Source organism: Anarhichas minor, unplaced genomic scaffold (genome assembly GCF_050575085.1).
Source record: "Anarhichas minor isolate MPS153535 unplaced genomic scaffold, ASM5057508v1 ptg000030l, whole genome shotgun sequence".
NCBI classification, from domain to species: domain Eukaryota; kingdom Metazoa; phylum Chordata; class Actinopteri; order Perciformes; family Anarhichadidae; genus Anarhichas; species Anarhichas minor.
Window position 1 is genome coordinate 1724845 of NW_027466476.1, and position 21980 is coordinate 1746824.

The window sequence follows — 21980 nt, forward strand, 5'->3', positions numbered from 1 at the left end:
AAACGCCTCTCTTCTGTAGTTATCTTCATCTTCCATTTTTTCCTTTTTTTTGCTTGAGAATAAATTTCTTTCCTGCCATTAATATCATTCTTCAACGTTTCTAAAAGAGGACCTTGGTTTGGAGGGACAGAAGATGAATAGTTTCCAAATAAATCATTTGACATTTACAATTTTTTTACACAAACATTTTTGAGTCTGACTCAAAAGACGCATTTTATTCACAAAGTTGAGCATGAACTGTCATTCGTTTGTGGTTGTTGTGTTGCATTTCCATTTGCTCCGTGTTTTGACTTCTTTTCCGAAAAGCTCACGAAAAGTGGTGGCTTTCCTCTGTCTTAACAGATCCTGCTGACAGGGCACTGAGCTATATGATTGGCTGCATGCCGGAGAAAGAGTGAGGAGAGTTAAACTCTACTGATTACAACAAATCTCTTGTATCTTTAAATGAATGTGGTGAAGGCACAGACACACTGAGTACAACTTCCACTGTGAATGTCGCATCAGGCTCGCCTCTAACAGGTCTGGTCATCTGGCTTCACACAAGGCTATTGATTCACAATCATGCCAGCATATAGCTGCATGGGATGGTTTTGTCTCTACCCTGATTAAGTGAAACTGAGAGTCAGTTTGCACAAATGAGACACCATGCCTACAGCGCTACAGCTCTGATTGTCCTCCTCACAAAAGCCACTCAACATTAAGACATCACATCACCTCACCTCCTTATCAGTCTGCCCCTCGGCCCCTTTTACAAATATTTGAGACCAGTGAAGGATGATAGTTCAAACATTAGAGCCACTATGGCAGTGAGCTCAGATAGCACGGTGACCTTTTGGGCATGCATAAGGGTGCTTGCCACGAGAATTACTAATAACTGACATTAATATGTTCATGGTTCCTCTGTATTGCTCACAAAAATAATAATAATAATGTTTATCGGCTGGTCAGGCATTGTGCACTATTTCATAGCAGTCCTAGTGAAGTATATATAGTGAGACCATATAGAGGAATAAAATACAGAAATTAAAAACCTGTTCAGGGTCGCGGGGCGCTGGAGCCGATCCCAGCTGACATTGGGCGAAGGCAGGGTACACCCTGGACAGGTCGCCAGCGGTTTGGATAATGGATGGATGGAATTAAAAACCTATATATAAAACTATATAACCTATATAAATAGCTTTTGTTTATGTCACTGTACTGAGGTGTATCGAACATGTTTTTCCGTTGATTCTATGCAGCCTATATATCTTCCACGGAGACACGTGCGTCAGCAGCTCCTTCAGTCATTAGAGCAGTCAGTGTGATTTAAAGGCAGATATAAAAGAGAGCCATACCCGTCACCCACCTGTTGATCGCCTGGCAACACGCGATTAACGCTTAAAACATTGCCACATAAGTAATTGCAATTCAAATCAATACTGATACACGAGAGGTTCCCGCGTCAGTGCTGAGAAACCATGTGAGTTGGTCTGTGTGAGAAGCGTGCATCTCTGCCAGAAGCGCACAGGGGCTCCGCGCTTTATCTCTCCAGCAATCATATTCTGCTTCTGAAAACTGAGAACCAACACCCGGTAGGAGTGCTACTTTTGTTTTATCCAATTCCAAACGCGTAATGTGTATGTTATCTAGCCTACATTTAGCCTAACTAAAAGTCAGTGCAGCACATATTTGAGTGGAAAAGAGAAAGATGGAGATGAAGCAAACAAATGTGTCAATTCGGTGTCATTTCATTTTAAAACGCTTTTCTTATTCGAGTATGCTTGAGTTTAGATGGTTGGTATTCTTTATTGGTGAATATTTTTTTAATGCCTCGATAGTTGTTCAACCAAACTGTTAAAATGTATTTATTCATCCTGCTTGGCAGAAGGGATATGCCTATACGGTAGTGTTGAAACCAATTCATAAAAATATATATATATGTTTCTTTTCATGCGTAATATAGGCCTAGCCTATTGTTTTCAGAATCATTATATTCTTTGAATGACGAGTTTGTGAATCAAATGTAACAGTTTCCTCTGTCTGAGTTATGCATTGTATAGTTTATTGTATACATATCTGATATCGCGTCAGTTGTGCTGCTGAGCCTCCTGTATGTGCGACGCTATAATGTCTTCTTTTTGCCATTATCGTGACGTAAAATCAGAGGGAGCATATATAGAGACAATAGTTTTGAGATAACATAAGAAATTGTTACAAAAACCTATTTACAAAACTGCACATGTGATCCTGAGTCGGTTACAGATACGTGTCTAACAAGAAACACAATGTTTTTATACGGTAACAATTCAATTAATCTTATTCACCGTGAGACATAAATAGTGTAATACCTCTTCTTTACTTGTAACATCAAGACTTTTGATTAACTCTCATCTGGAGAATTATGGATGGTTGAATCGTTGTTTTGTCTGTTTTTTGTCAATTCTTTCAAACGTCTCGATCTGAACGGTAAATTTAAAATGCAACAAGTCTTTGCAAAGTGTGCCACCGCTGGGCGAATTCATTATCCCTCTGCTCAACATTTATGGACTAATCTTCTATTTTCTCATACAGTCATGTTGCCACAATATGTCCTTTATATGTCTCCAGCTGAGCTAAATATCATTGCATTGAATCGATGTAAATTGTAGACAATACCCTCTGTGCTGTGCACATACACCCTGCACATGAGTGCATAGGTAATAGCCCATGTATGGCGTAGCAGATCTGAGTCACGGAGCAGAGTTTGCTTTGATATTCATTCATGTTTCTGTTTAAGTTCTGAAAATCTGATGAAATAACTAAAAAGGACCTATACCTGTCTCACAGTGGAAGACAATGTCTACAGCAATAATGCCATTTAAGACTTCAAACTTATCATTTAGTTCGCCAATGTACAGTACAGTGATATTCCCTTTGGAGCTATACAGGACTGCAAATTGTGTCATCACAAAGACAAGAATTATAAGCAGCCAGAAGAATTTGTTCACCAAACAGTAGATCTCATCAGCATTCAAAAGGGACATCTGTATAAACGTGTCTATGCAGTAGAATTTATGTTCATCCGTCATTCAGTTTATTCTTGGGCTTGGCAGTGATGTTTCACTGCGTGTGGTTGAATACATGCACTGTATTTGATTGTATTCATGATTTCAGCTCTCCAAGGTCAACATTAGCCCTTTGGGATGGAGGGCACAGGTAGCGGCTGGGCAGCTGAGCTCACCCCCCCATGCGTGGTGCATGAGGTGAATGGCAATGACACCAGTCAGGTCTTTGAGGTGGCGCTGCAGAACGGCTCCTCCAAGCGCAGCCCCCAGTTTGTGGGTGTAGAGCTGCTGCAGTCCTTCAAGCTGCTCATCATTCCCTGCTACACCCTGGTGGTTCTGGTGGGCGTCTTCGGCAACTACCTGCTCCTCTATGTCATATGCCGCACCCGTAAGATGCACAACGTCACCAACTTTTTTATTGGGAACCTGGCCTTCTCTGACATGCTGATGTGCGCCACATGTGTCCCCTTCACACTGGCGTACGCCTTCAACCCAAACGGCTGGGTGTTTGGCCGCTACATGTGCTACCTGGTGTACCTCATCCAGCCTGTGACGGTCTACGTGTCGGTCTTCACTCTCACTGCTATTGGTGTGGACAGGTAAGGACTGCGGACAGACTATAAAAACATCCCGCTGGGATTTTTCAGCTTGAGGAATGTATTCTTACCTACTTAGCCACCCTGCTATGAGCTACATATAAATGAAGAAAAAATAGGTTACACATTCACAGTCATTATCTCTTTTTGCACAAAATTGCCAGTGGCAGATCAAATACGAAAGAACCTGGATGCAGTGGATTGTTATGCCAGCTCTGAAAATAATTTAGCTTACACTCAGAGTTTGTAGGACGACATTTTTTTTCCTAAGTCTTCCCGGAATTATCTAATGTAAGTTCTGAACTGTATTGTAAATATGTCAATGATCGTCAAGAGCTTTTATGTAAACTATTTGGAGGCCATAGCAGTAGAGTGCCTCAGCGTGGTCAATGGGTGCATTATTAATTACCTCTTTGAAAAGGGAATGGTATCTTTTAAAAGACTACAGATCCTCCACAGCTCTATACCGATATTGTGTAATAACCTTTTTCTTTGAGTTTTTCCATCTGTGAACTGGTTGAAGGATGGAAGATAAAGATCAGATAAAGATAAAGAGGTTTTTATTGTCATTGTAGTGATACAACGAAATTTCGTTTGGTAGCCCTCAGCCAGCCAGCAGCAGCGAACAACAACAACGATAAACAATATACAAGATAAAAATATACATAAAGGAATAAAAACGTTACTAAAGTAATAATAAAATAAAGTTTGTGCAAACAGTGCAGTGTAAACATTTGTTTTGACAGTGCAAACAGAGTATAAAGTGTATCAGTAAAGTCAGTTGGATCTTCAGCAGCCCGATGGTGGGTGGTGCTAGCTTTTTATGACTGAGTTGCAGCTACAGTGGTGTGTGTGTGTGTGGGGGGGGGGGGGGGGGGGGGGGGGAGGGGGGGGGGAGTGATGGAGGCTACAGCTCTGGGGAAGAAGCTGTTCCTGATGATCTATCAGATTATTATTTTCTCCATTTGTCAGTGCTCCACGAGTTTGTGCTCTTTATACTAAATTGTGTGCCAGAACCCCAAATCCTGCTTTCTCTGTTCACCATGGATACAGGGGAAGAGCTGAATTGGATTTGAATTTTATGAAACCTTTGTGGACATGATTTATATAATTTGTTTGTTTGACACTGTCAATTTGGAATTCACTGCCTTTCTGTGGTCGTTTTTAAAGCCGTCTTATCTGTTGTGCTCAACAGCACAGCAAACTATTTGTTTGTTGGAAAGCGCTGACTTGTGAATGCTGTCCTTCTTTACTTAACCCGTGTTTGGCATGTAAGGATGATCTAATCTAACTCTGGTAAAAACAAATGTAGGTCAATCTCTACTCTGTTTCTTCACAGATACTATGCCACAGTTCATCCTTTGAAAAAGCGCATCTCAGTCTTGGCGTGCACCTACCTTCTGTCTGGGATCTGGCTGCTGTCCTGCGGCCTGGTGGCTCCAGCTGTGGCTCACACGTACCATGTGGAGTTCAAGAATGAGGGCTTCACCATCTGCGAGGAGTTCTGGATAGGCCAGGAGAGGGAGCGGCTGGCCTACGCGTACAGCACTCTCTTCATCACATACGTCCTGCCTCTCTCGGCGCTCTGCATCTCGTACCTGTCCATCTCTGTCACACTGCGGAACTGTGTCGTCCCCGGCCACCACACCCAGAGCCAGGCAGAGGCTCAGCGCATGCGCAAACGCAAGACCTTCCGGCTGGTGAGCCTGGTGGTGGCAGCATTTGGCGTCTGCTGGATGCCAATCAGTGTGTTCAATGTGCTGCGTGACATTGACATTGACCTGATTGATAAGCGGTACTTTCTGCTCATTCAGCTGCTCTGTCACCTGTGTGCAATGAGCTCCTCGTGCTGTAATCCTTTCCTCTACGCCTGGCTACACGGCCGCTTCCGCGCTGAGCTCCGCAAAATGTTTAAATGTCGCCGTCGCATTGGAATCTCGGGCAATAACGGTGCCACCGCCAGCGTGGTTTTGTGAAGCTCCTGTGTTTTTGGGCTCCTGTTGATTAATCCTTGCTTCTTTGGACAGAAAAAGGCAGCCACATTATGAGTACCATAATTCATCAGCCCAGTGTTAAAACTGCTGTTTACCAATACGCTAAGAGTATCCCATCAATTTAGCACTGCCATCTTATAACATTGTCGGACTCACAATGGACCGTTTGAAAAAAGGATCATGATCAATGTAGCAGAACCAGATATCTTCTTTTTTACTCACATTCTTCTTGTGAAAACCTGGCACCTACATTACCCACAATGCAGCTCAACCACAGTTAGGTTGGAGTTTCGGGTGTGTAACTTGTTACGACTAATGTTGCCTTCAACCGCCAGCCTCAAGCAGAGATTAAGAGCAGGCTACAGAGGTCTGGTCAACTAACTTCTTTCTATACACTCTTACATTTATTCAATTTTCAAACTTGTAGTCTTCAGCGCCAACCGACGTTGACTCAAGCGACAAGACCGGTAAAGTTTCCCTTTAAGCCTGAACCATCGACTGCCATGTGTGTTTGTACTGAATTATTAGTTCAATTTATCTATTTTTGAAATGTCTTTTTTCACATGATAAGAACTTTCTTTTTGCCAGATTTAAAAATGTTTTTAATTAACTTCATGAAGCTGGTAAAATTCTCTATATTGTTATTGTCAAGAGATATCATTAAAAGACCTGAACCAACAGATTATTTATCTGTCTTGTAATACTTTCTCTGATTTAAATGTAGCTCAAGCGCAAGTTCAGTCAGGAAGACATTCACTTGTGATCTCTGTCTCTCCTCTCCTTGTAATTACTCTATCAGCTGATTGGGGGCGTGCACTTTTAAGTAACCAACCAGATTCTGCACACCGGTTCCTGAAGCCAATCATATCGTTGCTGTCAAACTTTAAATAGTGTTCTCCTCTCTGCTGCTGTCAGTTGTCATTTCAGCGTTAAGCAGATGCGACCCGCCTCCACCCCAGTCAGGCTCCTGATTCACCACCACCACCAGTGTCTGGACTCCAGGGGGGGGATTAGGCCTGTTGGACCTCAGTATCTCTACCCTCGGTGATAGTACTTCAGGATGGAGTCCAATCGCCAAAGACTTTGCACTTTTCATATTTGATGCATGTATAATAAATCAGTTAAATTATAAAACAAGTCGCTCCTGATTTAAATACACAGTGCTTGTAGAATCAGTTCATTGCTTTTTTTTTTTTCTTCATGGGATTGTTGACAAGAAAAATATAGAATATAACCACTTATTCTATCCATAAATACAAAGTACTGTAGTTGTATTTCCACTATTCTGTCCTAATTCATTTTATTGTAAGTTTAGAAAATAAAAATAAAACAATTTCTTGATCAACTTTACTTTACACAAAGCTCCACAAACATTTACATTGTTGTTTTAACCACCATGAAAAAAAGAACGGCTCTTGACGGTCTCTTGGACTGTGAAGCAGCCATTGTGCACAATAAAACATCCTGTGTGTTTCCATGGCAAAATTTGATTATTATTCTCATTTGTGTGGGACTATATTACATATTATGTGAGAGCCACTAGTATGTTTACGTGATATATAATAGGACAACTGCAGTTGTCGATGCAACATGTATCTGTTTGAGTGCTCATTAGATAACAATTATGTTTATTAATATTTAAATTACGTATGTAGGTGATATTTCTTTCCAACTGTTCATACAATAATTGTAAATAATCACAGAAACAAAGAATGTGGTGAAATATTTAGTGTCTTTATTTAAAATAAAACCAGGTTTTGCTCAGCGTCACTTCCTTCAAAGGTTTTACATGGACTGTAGTAGTATCGTCAGCAGACACCAGGCTGCACATTCTGCACATTCGGCACATTCTTTGAGCTCTCACTCCGGTACAAGAAGAGAGGAAGCCAACAACTGTCCGTCCGGCAAATCAGACACACAAGTCTCTTTTGAAGGCACAGGTCTGTACATTCTCAAGATTAATATTGCAATAGTTGCTGACAAAAGATAGAATAACATCGTCATATAAAAGGCATAGATGTTCATTTATTAGTGTAGTTCAGATACAAAGGCAAGGCTGGTTGGTTATTACTGATACTGAGTCGATTACCGTCTCTCTGATTATTTATCTTTATATTTGGTTTTCACTTAACAAATACAACACAAAGACCACAGTGATCAAATCCTCACATTACTATTAGAAGAGTTTGATTCTGCGCTATTACTGGCATAATATTTCAAACAATGTACACAGGCTTCATGACAATCACATGAAAGAAAGAAAAAACGATACGCCTGCTGCCGTGCAATTCAATCTATGCACAATACCGAGCAGCTGCTTGCTGTTATTTATTGCTGCTTTTCTAAATAACACCTCTTTGAAGCAAAAATAGGCACAATATGTTTTTACGGACTGGAAGACCAGCTGACATTCGCCTGTGGTGAGTTAAACGATGCAGGAATGTTTTTAAATGAATGGTTAAAAAAAAGTCAAAAGGTTCAACAAAGAAAACACAAAATAAGATTTGAGTGGTAAAAGTCAATGTGCCCTTGTTATACAGACAAACTTAATGTTGAATTTGGATGGTTGTTTAAGGTTATGTATATCATCATTCATTGCATAGAGATAAGTTACACAGAGCCCAGATAATAATCTTTGAAAAAAACCATCATTAGTATATCAAATAAAGCTCCACCCAGGTTTTATCAAGTATGGTATGTATCAGTAAAAACGTTGAATAGATTTTCATGTAACAATTATTTTTAAAGCAAATTCCAGTACCATAGTGTGAAAACAAATACATTCATTTGCTCATATAAAGATGTTTGACTTGCTTGTTATTAATAAAGATGCACCGATACCGATGCTGACTCAGCTGGATCTGGTATCTGTGCCGATGGGCTGCTATCGGGTACCGTTGTTTTAATAAATAAAATAAACTACATTTATATCTATGTGTTCATTTGTTACATTTTGTAACAAATACATAACAAAGTTAGGAAAGCAATGTTTAAGTCAAGCCCGATTGAATGATCCCCGTCACTTCCTCCCAGTGAGGCACACAGCTTATTCATTTAACACTGGTATCCGATCGGTACTCGCTATCGGCTGATACCCAAAGCCCAGGTATCGGAACTGAAAACGTTGGATCTGTGCATCCCAACTAGTTATGAAGTGTTATTCAAATTTCCAGCATTCTCAAACAAATTTGACTCTGAAACTAAGAAAGTGCATAATGCTCCCGAGACCGGCACACAGCGACAAAACAGTACAAACGCACAACAAACATAACACTGTCCTGAAGAGGGACTCTGCTCTAACAGACGCCGTTACCTCACTCTGGTTTGTCAGAGTTAAGAGATTGCAGGATGCCGGGCTGCTCGTCTATGACGCGTACCAGCAGGTTGTCGATGTACTCCTCGAGCTCCACAATCTTAGACTCCTTCTTGGACAGGTCGGTCTGCTGCCTCACCACCATTGTGATCAACTCTTCCTGCGTCAGCTGAGTGAAAGGACCACTATCCACCGCGTTTGCCACCTGAAGGGAATGAGGAACGGTGAATTCAGTACAAGATCGATTTAATACATATTGAACTGTTATGGGATGTATTTGTTATCCTATTTGCACTGTAAGAACATATTTAACAATTGACAAAACTAATTCACATCACATGGTCAAAGCTTTTAGCCGCAACATGAATGTCAACAAAACCGTACCTGAGCCTTCCGTGGTGTGCTCTCACGGACCTTGATCTCTCTCACAGCGGTGGTGCTGATTGGATGCTGGCTCTTTGAGCTCATGGGCTTCACAGGATGAGGCCTGTAAAGAAAGCACATCAATTATTGTAACGCCCTCAAAAGGATTACCGCAAGTAAGTACAATATGCACAGAATTTTCCATATCATTCCATACTGATCCGTGTGCAATATTCAGAATTAAACTAAAAAATGAATTAGTTGCCTCGAAACCACAAGCTTTCGAAATAGTCTCACCTAAGGCCGATCCCAACACCTAATCTGCTTCCCCATACAACAGCAGAAAGCCAGATGCACAGTCTAGATAAAACAGTCCACAAATGCATTCTTTGTAAATTGCCTGTTCAATCTCACCTGCGTGGAGTTAAGGCTAGCCCACCTTCATTGCTATTCTGAGCACTGACAGGCTGAACATCAGAGGGCGAGACCCTCGCCCGCAAAGGTGCCTTTCCCCCAGACAAACCTCCTGCCGGAGATGCTGGTTCTACTTCCTCCATGACTACATTGAGGGGTTCCGAGGAAGTCAACGTAGAGCCAAAAGGCTCAGCTCCAAACTGATCTTCGCTTCCATAAAATTCATTTTGTGTTCTCCCATCAGCTGGAGGCTTCGGTGTGACAGACCCATCCCTGCCACCTCTTGCGGAGAGGACTTGATTAGCTGTGGTTATGGTCGGTTTTTCTTTATAAACGGGCTCTTGTCGAGACTTGGTAGTCTTATTATCCAAGTGAGTTGTGGGCGGATGACTTTGTTTTTGTCTCGGTGAATTCTTTCTTTGGAAAACCGGACTGACCTGATTTGAATCTTCGTCTTTTTTCATGTACTCGCTGGGTTTGTTTGAGTCGCTGCCATTAAAATCAGCAAATAAATCTGTCTGTTTCTCTCGACTAAATATGTTATCAAGATCGCCCGGGGTCATTCCCCGATCTTCAACTTTCAGCTCTCTTTGTACACTGCCGGTAGAAAAGGGATCTACTTCCTGGTTCGGCTTCAGCTGTGCCCATGAGTCTTTGGAGAGGAGCTCAGTGCTGGGGAACGGGTCTAACTCTGCCTGCCTGCCTCTTGTGACCATGCTGCTCATACCTGAACTAGATTTAGTTTGGATGTTACTGTCCATGCGTTTGTCTGAGACCACTGGTGTCACAGCAAAGTCTTCTTGCTGTACTGGCCCTTTGTCAGTAGTCCTCTGTCTGGGTTTGGCTGTAGGTGCCTGTGTAGGCACAGTGACTGGCGCTTCTCTTTCACCATCTTGTGTTGTTGTTTCCACGTGGCTAGCTGATCTGGGTGCATGTGTTGCTCCAGGAGATGGACGTAACGCCCTCTTTGCTCCATCCCTGGACACCTCTGGGACTCTTTCTCTGCTTGCGTTTGCAGGTCCTGAGACTGCGGGCAGATTAGGCCTCGTGAGAGATTGGTTGGCAGTATTCCGGCTCTGTGTTTGACTGTAATCTGCTACTAATCGAGGGTCTGGAGGCGCGACTGATTTAGGGGGAGCTGGGGCTGCTGCTTTTTTTGATGACGTGGGTTTGGTCGGCTGAGATGGTGTTTGGTATTGCTTCATAGCGGGACTCTCCTGTGGGACTGAAAACCCAGCACTGGGTTCATTCTCCTCTGGGCCGTCCACACTCATCTCTGCAAAGTCCATGTGTTTCTGATTGACCTCAGCGATGATATGGTCCCATCGGGTCTGCCCTTGCACTCCGTGTCTCTTTTGAGGAAACAGGGTGTCATAATCGGGAAGTGGTACAGACATTTTTCTGCCTGGCTGTGGTTCATCTTTCTCTACATATGCAGGGTTCGTGATCTCTCTGACGGGAGCGGTATTTCCTCCATTTTGGGCCCCATGTGTTGTGTACGAGCGTGGCACGGGGGCTCTTCTTTTCTTGTCCGCCATGAGTGAAGATCGCACAAATCCTTCGGACAAATCCTCTGTACTGCCACGGGGAGAACCACGCGGGCTTTGACTTATGTTCGGTGGAGCCAGGGAGGAGTGGAGACTGGAGAAAGTGTCGGGGGAGTCAGACGGGACACTAGAGAGGGTGGACTCAGAGGTGGCTGGGGAAGGACACAGCTGACTGGGGACTGTTTGGCAGTCAGCGGGCTCAGACTCCAGAGATTCAGTATATCTGCCAAGGAGTCAAAACAAGGCCTACAGGTCAGTGTGACCATCACAATAACTAAAGTCATATCCACCAATGTACAACCCATCACCATGGCAAAAAAACCGATTAAATTCCCATCTACAACCACACACAATTTATCCCTTAGACAGTTTAGTTTTAGACAAAATTGTTCATAAAATGGTCCACTGTTCAATCTTAGTGGCCAACCGACAGACAGAACTTCTAATAGTCACGTGTCTTTACGTTCCGGTTTCTGAATTTCTTTTGACTGACCAAATATGAAAAGACTATAGATTATACTCGGTATTCCAACGTGTAACAAAACATCACAAATAAATAACACAAGCAACTTTAAAGGCCCAAGGCTATCTGCCATCTAGCAAACATTTTTGAAAACAAAGACTACTGTTGCATCAGTGACAATGGAAAGAACAAGCCCCTTACCACGATGACTCGGGAATAAAAGATCCAGTCCAAAAAACAACTATAAAGAAACCGCAGACGTCGACAAGGAAAGTAACACTGTCGCACACAAGTCACTCCGTATGAGCTCTGGGAAGTCTACAACCTGTTCCACAAAAACCTGACGAGCACAAGCCACACCCAGATTCTCATCTGCACTGAGGCCAAACTGGTCAAACTGGTCCATCAACCGTTGGGACAGAATTCAGAGTTTTGGTCATTCAAGACAGCCACGAGGTTGAGTCTACATGGACAACCTGGAAACTTGTGGAATTCCCAAGTTTAAGTGTTGACAGAGATGGTGGAAGGTGAACATGTGACACAAGTGTGTTGGTTTTCTCAAATAACATTTCTAATTGACATGCGTCTCTTACTCGGGCATGGATAACAAAGACGAGAAAAAACATTGTTGACCTGCACACACATGCGGCTTTTGTTTTTTTAATGATCGTGACAGTGAATACAGATGAACGGTGTTGTTCCTGAGTTTTATTATCTTCTGCATCGATCGCCAGGTGATGTGGTGGTTCACTCTTACACGGACATCTTTAGCTTTTATCTTTTTAAACGGATTCTGCTGCTGAATCAGTTCGTGTTGGATATATCCTTCAAACAAATATTGTAGACCCTTCTGTCTGCTTCTCTCTGAAATAGCTTTTAAATTTTTTTAAAAATGAGGTCAAATGTATTCAGGGAGTGCAGTTAGTGGCAGTGCAGGTCTATGGTAGCTGAGAGCTTGGCGGGGTAGCAGCAGGGGGCGGGGCATGGCAAAGGGACTGTTAGTGTTTTTTGGTTATATAAAATGCACATGCCAACAAAAAGACAATAGCATGTGCAGTTGCACTTGCAGTCCTATTGATGGTGGAATTCAAATTCCAGTCACACAAGTCTAAGAATAATGTCTCCACAAGCAACCAACAGCAACCCCAGTGCCATAACACTGACACAACAGTTACAGTTATTACATTAGTGCAGAGTAACTTCAGGAGAAGGCCTACCTGGGTTTGACTGCAGACACTTTAGCAGTACGGTTGAGGAAGCCACCAATGGCAGACGGGGTTTGTGGCTTGCTGCTGGATTTCTGATGATCAGCTGGTCTTTCACTGCCAATATCGATGTCCTCAAACGTGCTGGAGGAGGGCTGGGAGATCGGTTTATCGGAATCTCCTGGATTGCTGCTAGGAGCTGTTGTGGGTAGCTCCTCTTTTTTCTCCTCCTTCTTTCTGATCATTCCGAACAGAGACGACAGCCTGTCGCTCATGGAGGCCTCCTCCTGTTGTTTCAGCTCCTCGGATCTGCGTCGCTCCTCCTCCAGCTTCTGGTGTTCTGCCGCTTCCTCCTCCTCCTCTCTCTGTTTCTTCCTCCTCGCCTCATCTTCAAGGAAGCGTCTCTTCCTCTCCTGTTCCTCTTGGTGTCTGCGCTCCTCTTCCTCCAGCCTCTTGGCCTCTTCTGCCTGCCTTCTCTCCTCGCCCTCCGGATGGCGCTGTTGCTCCAGTATTGCCCTGTCCGTAGACTCGTGCTTGTGGGAGGGAACAGGCACATCTACAGGGACTTCTGAGGTGTGTTTGCGGACATCCTCTACAGATCCTTGGCCTGAGCTGTTCAGACTGAGAGTAGATCCACTGTGGGGATCCGTCTCCTCTGCGTACACATGGTTGCCGTTGATGCACATGTTGTTCAGGTCACTGTTGCTCTGCTTAGAGCGACCCAGAGAGTGCTTGCTGTCAGAGCTGCCTGATCGCTTGTGTCCCAGGAATTTGAATTTCTTTTTAACTGTGGGAGGAGAGACAAGGAAGCATGTTTACATTGTTGACATGCAAAACACCATTATCTAACTTGCACTGCAGAGGGAAAACAGAACTGTCAACAAACATATATAGAAAGGTTAAGTTACCATCAGGAGAGTCCACATTGAGGCCAGATGAGCGGCTGCCACTGAGAGAGGAATTCTTCTCTGGAAGAGTCCCCAGCGTAGACATGGACTGAGAGATGTTACGGTGCAAGTTTGATTTGGGCGCAAAGAGGGTTTTGAGTTTGGATTTCTTTTTCACTCCTTGGGACTGATTGAGTGACTGTGCGTCGGCCTCTCCCTCGCTGTCTGTGAAGCCCTTGCTGACGGAGGGAACGATAGCCGAAGCAGAGTCGGAGAAGCCATCCTTTTTCTTCCCACGGACTTTGTCCTTCAGCTTGGAGATGCGGGAGCGCGGTTTGTCCTGCATAGAAAGGTCCAACATGCTCGCTGACATGTTGTTTCTCATGAATTGGATATCTAGCAGCACCTCGCCTCGCGGCTTGTCCTGTTTTCCACTCTTGTCCACCAGCCTGAACCAACTGCAAACGACAGAAAGAAGGAATCAGGTGTTAAAGATGGAGTTTTTGCAAGAACATTGGGTTTTTCAGAGAACAAATGATAAGCTTTTTACATTTTAAACGTTATAGATATATATCTTGTTTTATTACACTGCTAAATAGTCTATTGTAACAGTCTATAAACTTACAACTTATCCGGTCATTTAGCCGAACATTCAACATTTGAGACTTTTCTTCAATACAAGAAAGAAACATGGCAAAATTGGGATACATGTCCACTTCAGACAGATCAGAATCACTACCTCAGTATCAAGATAAACAGTTCATGGTTCTGAAAACTGTATGAAACGAGTTGATTTGTACAGGAACTAGTTGCAAATTAAACATTAAACGGTAAAGAACTGTTTCTGATGCAGGTTTTCCGCTATGTAAAATTTAACTTATAATTAATAGTTTTATTTATTTATCAAGCAGAAATATAAAACAGTCACTTTATTCTGGATCTCAACTGATGATTTACTTATCATAGTCTGAGAAATGTCAATGATGAGCAACAACATTAAAACTGCTATAGAAATACTAAATATTAATATTATGTTTCACTTTCACTGAGGTTTTTTTTTTTTTAAACCAATATCAGTCCTGATAATAACAACCAAATGTTTTCATTCATTTTAGGAGTTTTAACCCTTTAAATGCCCGTTTTTGAAACGACGCCACTATGTTTTTAAATGAAAAGAAACGTAAATTGCATTATATTCTGTATAGTGACAGCTATGCAAACATTTTATTTTTATTTATCAGTGATTAGCAACAATATTGATTTTGAAGCATTTCCATTTTTTATGCAATATTAAATCAAAGAATCTCACCTGTTCATTAAGCCGTTGGCCATGTAAAATATCCATTATTGTGTCTATTTTATTACTCCTGTTACGCTTCAAAAAATATTACCGTCTAACAATTTTTACCATTCAACGTTATATTCTAATAGCCTACTGACTTATTTTGCTCTAGAAATAAAGCACAACAGCACCACTTGCCCTCGGCTCATACGGTCACAGACGTTTGCATGTAGCCACAGAAGTTCACCTCTACAAAGTTGAATACATTTGGTAAACTGGCCTGCAGAGCTCCATAATACAGCAGCAGAGACCTGAATGAGAAACAGGATAATAATAGCAAACATTTGCCCCAAAATGGCTCAATTTGGTTGAAACGAGTAGAAACTAGTTTTGAAGCCAGGGTTTGATAGCCTGTTATGATAGGATGTATGATCTTGTACTGCAATGGCCGGATCGAAGATGTAGGTTTGAGTGGGGACATTTGTGTCCTGAAGGAGCCGAGTGTCTGTATTTTGGCTATGCAGTTTATTATAGACTTATATTAGGAGCTTAGCTTCAACTTCCAGAATTAGAAAAAAAAAAATCTAAAAGCTAAAGATAACCCTAGTGAGGCACAAGGGTTAAAAAAAATGAACACAAAAACAACATACTGTGAATAATCTACTGGTTCTTAATAGCTCGGACTTCAAATGTGTGTCTCTTTAGACCTGCGACCGATAGGCGTCATTAACGCGTGTACAGCTTGTTCCTGTTCCTGTTGGGAGCAACATGCCAACCACAGATAAAGCCCGACAATCACAGCTTTGTCCGGGCTCACCCCTCATGTGCTCTCTGTTGCACGCAATCAGCACTTATTGATGGCGAGGGAAAGGTAGGAGTGTTCTGGAGAACTCGTTCTAAAACCACGCAATTAGTGCCATTACACACCGACACTTCATGCTTGTACAATTGAAGCCTTGCCCTTGCTATTATTACATGTACTAATAGTGTAGCAGAAGTGCCCATTATAGCTAACCTTTAAACTCTGATCCACATCACCCCCCTTTTGCATGAGAGATCCATCCCTGACAATCTTCTGCAGACATGTCCACACATCCATCATCCACTCATCGTATCGTTAGGCTGCTGGTCATAAACCTACCACCTCCATGAGGTTGAGGAATGCAGAGTATGGACTGTAAACCACTCTGTGACTGTAAAAGAATGATGAAGCATCACATCGTCCCGTACAATTTACAGCTCTGGATCCTGCCTCACTTGCCCCCCCGTCCCCTGTCATAGAGGTAATCATGGTATTAAAATAAATGACCCTATTAGGAGTTCATGCATTTTCACACAGTGTAATAAGTAGTAATATTGTGTTAGTTTAGGTTTTTGTTGTGTTGACTGATGAGAATTTTAATAATGTACTCGGTGAGAAATGCTTTTTTACAACCTGTAAAAAAAAATTAAAAAAAACTTGAACCGATTTCCTCTTTGCTCATTGGGTAAAATATGATGTGGGCCCTTCTAAAGTCCAATCTCACCTTGTATGAGATAACTTGAGGTACAGCCAACATAACCGTCACTGAATTTGAATAGTTAATTTAAATACTGTAAATGCCATAGTGTGGCATTAACCAGACGGATATGTGAAGTTCATGTGGAGTTTACCGTTTACTGGAAACAAGCATGGGAGTGAACCAACATTCCTCAAACACTTTCAAACACGCAGGGAGGAGCTGCGCAGTACGTAATGTACTGAAAGTCACACTGAGCCTAATTCAAACACTTCTCATCTCCCAGTCTAGACCAAGCATGCCAAGTCAAACAATCGCCAACTAGGTCGAACCGCGAGGACAGAGAGATCACGCTTCCTTGCGCCGATCAAGAGGCTATTCGTGTCTCGAATGAATTATTAAAGTTATTAAGAGACGGTGTACATGTTCTGTTGTTTGCATAGAAATACAGGGCTGTACCCGATACCCGTCCTCACCAGTCCTGCTGGACAGGTTCCTAATTGTCAAGGGCACTTCTCTTTTCATGTGTAATGATTAACAGGAGAGACTGTATTCAAACCAGAGTGGAGTCAGTCTATGAAGTAAAGAGGTGTCAATGCTGTAAAATATAGATTCCTCCAAAACATCTGTTTAACACTCACTGACACCTCACACTAACATTTCATTTTAAAGGTTTTTAAGAATCGGGTAATAATATCAAATCTTAAAACTCATCGATAGACGAACGTATAAGATCATGTTGTTTTAATTCTATGAAGGTGATTCTCATGTTTGGTGGATAAAAAAAGAGAAAGGATGGGAGATACTGTATTTTTAGTTCCACTGCTCTGCTCTTTGTTTACTAAATAAATAATGTGGCTCATGTGTCTGAACAGAAATAATAACCTGAACCTGTCCAACAATTGTCCAATATGTAACTCAACAGACGCATACATTGGTTGAAAGAGAATTATTCTACTTAATAAAATGTATTCATTTTTTGTCTCCAAACTGTAAGAATGTGTTGCTTTTTGGTAAGTAATTGTAATCTGAACATCTTTGGGTTTTGGACCATGGGTTAGACGAAATAAGTGATTTGTAGATGTTAATTTGGGTTTAAGGAAATTGTGACTGAAATTGTATGGACCAAACAAATGAGTGATGGAGGACATAAGCCCTTGATTGATCAATATTGTAATTAATAGTTAGCTGCAGCCATAAAAAAAAATGATCTGTTCCTGGTAACACTTTATGAAAATAATCTCTTTGTTATAAAATGCACTCAAAGCAAACTTTTAAACCGCTTCACATCAAACCTGTATTTATAATCAATCTTAACGTCCGTTCATTTGTGACAATAAACGACTCCTTTTCTCATACAAGCTCAGATATAACCGCACCGTGGAACCTATTTTCTTCTCGAATACACTGTATTGTGTTTAGAGGCAACGGCAAAGCTCCCTTTCAGCTGGATAACAAAGTCCTCGATGTCACACCCTTTATCAGCAGGACAGTAGTCCAACACCACGCGCTTCAAGGCGAAGACACACATCCCATAGCCTGCATGTTGGATCTTAAAGGAGACAGAGGGACTGAGCCGAGCAGGCAGAGTGAAGGAGTTCAGGACGGCTCATGGAACGACCTTTGCCATTAAAGTGCCTGAAACTTACCGCGCAAACACGAGATAACGTTTCAGATATGACTGTACAATAACCAAGTGACTGACGTCACACTAGTATCAAAGCTGCCGGAAGTAGAGCAACCTCACTCAGTCTTTACGAAAGGTCACATTTAAAACTCAAGAGTCTATATGTTAAACCATCTCTATCTTTACAAATACTCTTACGTAAAAGGGTGCGTGTTATCCAAATTTAAACACCAATTCAATGTTTGTTTTTGATTCCTGTCACACCTCATGCTACGTCAAACCATGCGTCATCGTTCCAAATATCTGGGTGTGAGCAGACGCATTTGTTAGCTAGTAAAGCTAGTAAACAGCCCCGAGGAACGTGCAAGATTAACAGCAGCAATGCGAGATGCCAGCTGGCCGCTACAAAAGTTAAGAAGTAAAAGTCTCAGCCAAAGATTTAAAGTTGATTCAACGGAGAGAAAAGACAGGAAAGTGCTGAGATTAGAATAATCTTGGACCGTTTACCCACAATCTCCATAGTTTTCTGTTTTTCTCCACAGACACTGATAACAGGAAGAAGAGGTTCCACCACGTTGTTATCGTTTAAGGTTAATTGTGTTTTTTGTGACTGGTTTAAGTGTTCTGTATTTTAAGTAAAAGGTGTCATCAAAAGACTGCATCGTTGATTTGTGTCTCTACTTGTCCCTGAAGTAACACTTGGCTTGATTAGATGGATAGAGAATTCACTGCGGCATTTCACACTTTATGCATACGTGCAGTTAGATATTCCAACATTAACAACAAGATACATTTGCTGAATCATTCACAAGGTTTTAGCAGTAATGGTTTTGAGCGGTCCTGCTTCTTCCAGGTCTGCTTAGCAATAACCCCTCAGGAGCAGAGAGTGTGGTTAAATGAAGATCTATAAACATACCCAGGGATATGATGGGGTCAGGGACCAACGTAATGTTTGTTTACCACCTATATTACATTTCAGATTGAGACCCACACACTCAGACTGTGGACTACTTTCGTCTGTAAAGTTTGCAGAGACCTTCTGTGGTGATGCTGCACTGTAAACAAACTGGAACCAAGGTTGAAGCTGGATTTAGAGAAGAAAATAAAAACTCTTTGTTTGCATGAACTAGTGGAAACCTTTGTATAGATCATAACTACTACAAGTAATAAACAAAGGGAAAAACACACCTAACACGAAATGAGTTCTCAGCCTTTTGTAGATCCGTTTAAGGAACATGCAATAGTGTGAAACAGCTTCGGCCCACACATCAGTAGTCACTTACTCTGTCTTCTTGCCGGGGTTGTTGTCATGCAGATCCAGTAAGTTCACCACAGCTTGACCCAGAAACTTGTCGAGCCCCACCTGAGCCCGGTGCATCGCTATGATGTACAGCGTGCAGCGGTCCCCGTTGCCCGGGTGGAAGAGCGGCAGGTCAAAGGAAGCCTCTTCTTTCCACACCGGGTCGACACATTTCTCAGACACAGAGGTAGAAAACTTGTCTTTGGCCACCTGGATGATGGCGTAGGCGTCGTTGGTGCCATTTTTACCCTTGGCACGCAGGTTCCGAGCCTGGTGCACCGTTACGTGGACACTCGTAGGGAACCACTGCTGGCTCTGGTCGGCCAGAGACATCTCCGAAAGCCTGCTAAGCTTTTACCAAAAGTTAATCCGAGTTGTCTTGTCAAAGAGCTTACTACTGCGGGCTGTTTGGCTAACCTCTTGCTGAACTCTTGCCTACCTTCGCCGTCCTCCGCAGCTGTAGGTTTAGGTTACCAGGCTTCACTCCAGGAAGCTCAGGTCGTAACGTTACCTCTTCGTAACGCTATATCTAAGACTCTAATAACACTTGAGTTGAGTTAACACTAAGTTAACCAACTTAACGCTAGCACCGACCAACCAGGGAAATTACTGCGGTGCGACTAATTTCTTTACGAGGCTTTTCATAAAAACAGTTTCCTTGTTTTGCCTCCGCAGAGTAAAACACTTCACTTCCCTGATGTTAAGAGTTCCCGCCCATACTATTCATTGTGCTGCCTGATTGGCTAATATTTCAGTCCGTTTTTTTAACTCCGTCAGTGATTGGACAGCGGCGGAGGAGGTCGTTGAGACGTCGCTGACCCTTGAATAGGCCACTGATCAGTTTATTCTGGCAAAAATGAATAGAAGACGTTAACAGGACAACAAATTACACCGTACTGAGTTCAGTGATACTAATTCAGCACTTAAGGATGGAGGATCGCCCAAATGGTCAGACAAATGTATGGGGCTTCTTGAAAAATATTACTGCAGTAAAGCCAGATTTAAAAACGATATCCTGTGTAGGAAATTAAATACCAATAGAAAATAAAATAAAAAGCAGGCATATGGATATGCAAGTATACAAATCTCCTTTTTTTTTCTTGTATGAGGATTGTTTTGGTTCACCAGAGCTGGTAAGAGGATAGTGTTGTTTGCAGAAGCTGCAGGAACAGTATGTTCAGGTTATGACTGATGCAATTATGTCAGATGGCTTAAATGTGAACCCATGAATGCATCCAGTAATCCAGAACGAATCAGGATGAAATCACTTCATCTTTTGTCTCTCACCGACATCTTAGTATCCACATCTTGATGTGTCCACCGGGCTTTCATCAAGATGGTAACCAGCAAATTGATTAAGAGGAATATTCCTTTAGTAGTTGATCATTACTGGGGTGAAGTTAAGGCAAAATATTGAACATTTGCATTGTTGTTTATTGTAGGCCTGTGCAATATGAAAAAAGTAGCTTATCCTCCACAGACTCAATGTTTTAGTAGAATAACATTCAGTTACAGATAGAATATACTAAAAGCAGGTGTTCACAGAGATGAGAGTAATAACACCAGATGCATGAAGTACCTGAACACAATGACATCAAAATATACACTGAATCACTAACAAGACAAATCTATCTCAATGTTTATATTTGTCAACGAGAGGTTCGATGCAAGTCACTGTCACGTGGAATAGATGATCATTTTCATGTGTACATCCTGAATACATCCTGAGCGGTGCCGATCAAAAAGCGCACACCTCACACAGAATATATGTTCAACAGACTGACCATACTAACACCCGACAGTAACAACAAACAGTATGTAAAATCTATGGATTTCATGAAGACTTCCTCACGAAGAACAAAGGGAAAAAAACAGTGACAATGAGCTGCATTTAGAAACACTATTTCCTGTTCATGTAATTTCCTGAATTGCAAGTGTATAAAATGGACTAACAAGCAGAAGTATGGCCAAGGGGCATTTGTAAGTCTACTCAAATGTGAAGGCAACATTCTGATTTACTTTATTCAAAAAGCTTATGATCTGCATGCTGTGATGTTTTTTTGGTCAGGCCTCTGATGCGTGAAAAGTATTCTGTGGATACTCATTGAGACATTTTTAATACCAACACCTCTGAATAAATAATAGTGTGACGGATTACTCTTATGTCATTATGGGCTGGACACATTTGTCATTGAAAAACCTGCGAGATGTGTCAGACTTGCAAGGCTGACACATCTCAGATCCCTGACAATAACTGAAAAGTGTCTCTGCCGCCCAGGAGGGGGCAGTCATTCCTGCATTAGACCAGAAAATGACTTCTGCTGGAAGTGAAAATTGAATCAAGTGACTAGGTAGAAAAAAGCCAATGATTTTTCCACTCTGGTTTTTATTCCTTCTGAATGCATTAGATAAGGGGAGCTGTGTCAGTGCTGATGGGAGCTTAGCAAAAAAAAATAAAAGAAACACT

At 42.0% G+C, this 21980-nt stretch overlaps 2 protein-coding genes across 3 annotated transcripts; one reads left to right on the forward strand and one right to left on the reverse strand.

Annotated features, from left to right (window-relative positions):
• The first annotated feature begins 3161 nt into the window (after positions 1 to 3161).
• On the forward strand, positions 3162 to 5595 carry prlhr2a (prolactin releasing hormone receptor 2a). The gene is made up of 2 exons (XM_076105030.1): positions 3162 to 3622; positions 4959 to 5595. Exons 1-2 carry the CDS (start codon positions 3162 to 3164, stop codon positions 5593 to 5595), a joined length of 1098 nt encoding a protein of 365 aa, XP_075961145.1.
• Positions 5596 to 7326: 1731 nt separating this feature from the next.
• Positions 7327 to 20219, reverse strand: rab11fip1a (RAB11 family interacting protein 1 (class I) a). 2 transcript variants are annotated; one of them, XM_076104492.1, is made up of 6 exons: positions 19497 to 20219; positions 13827 to 14263; positions 12931 to 13705; positions 9704 to 11473; positions 9311 to 9413; positions 7327 to 9131 (listed from the first exon to the last, which is right to left on the reverse strand). In XM_076104492.1, exons 1-6 carry the CDS (start codon positions 19844 to 19846, stop codon positions 8928 to 8930), a joined length of 3639 nt encoding a protein of 1212 aa, XP_075960607.1. In that variant the 5' UTR covers positions 19847 to 20219; the 3' UTR covers positions 7327 to 8927. The 2 variants fall into 2 exon arrangements, with proteins under 2 accessions (XP_075960607.1, XP_075960608.1); XM_076104493.1 differs by lacking the exon at positions 9704 to 11473 and having other exon boundaries at positions 19497 to 20216.
• Between the last annotated feature and the right edge of the window lie 1761 nt (positions 20220 to 21980).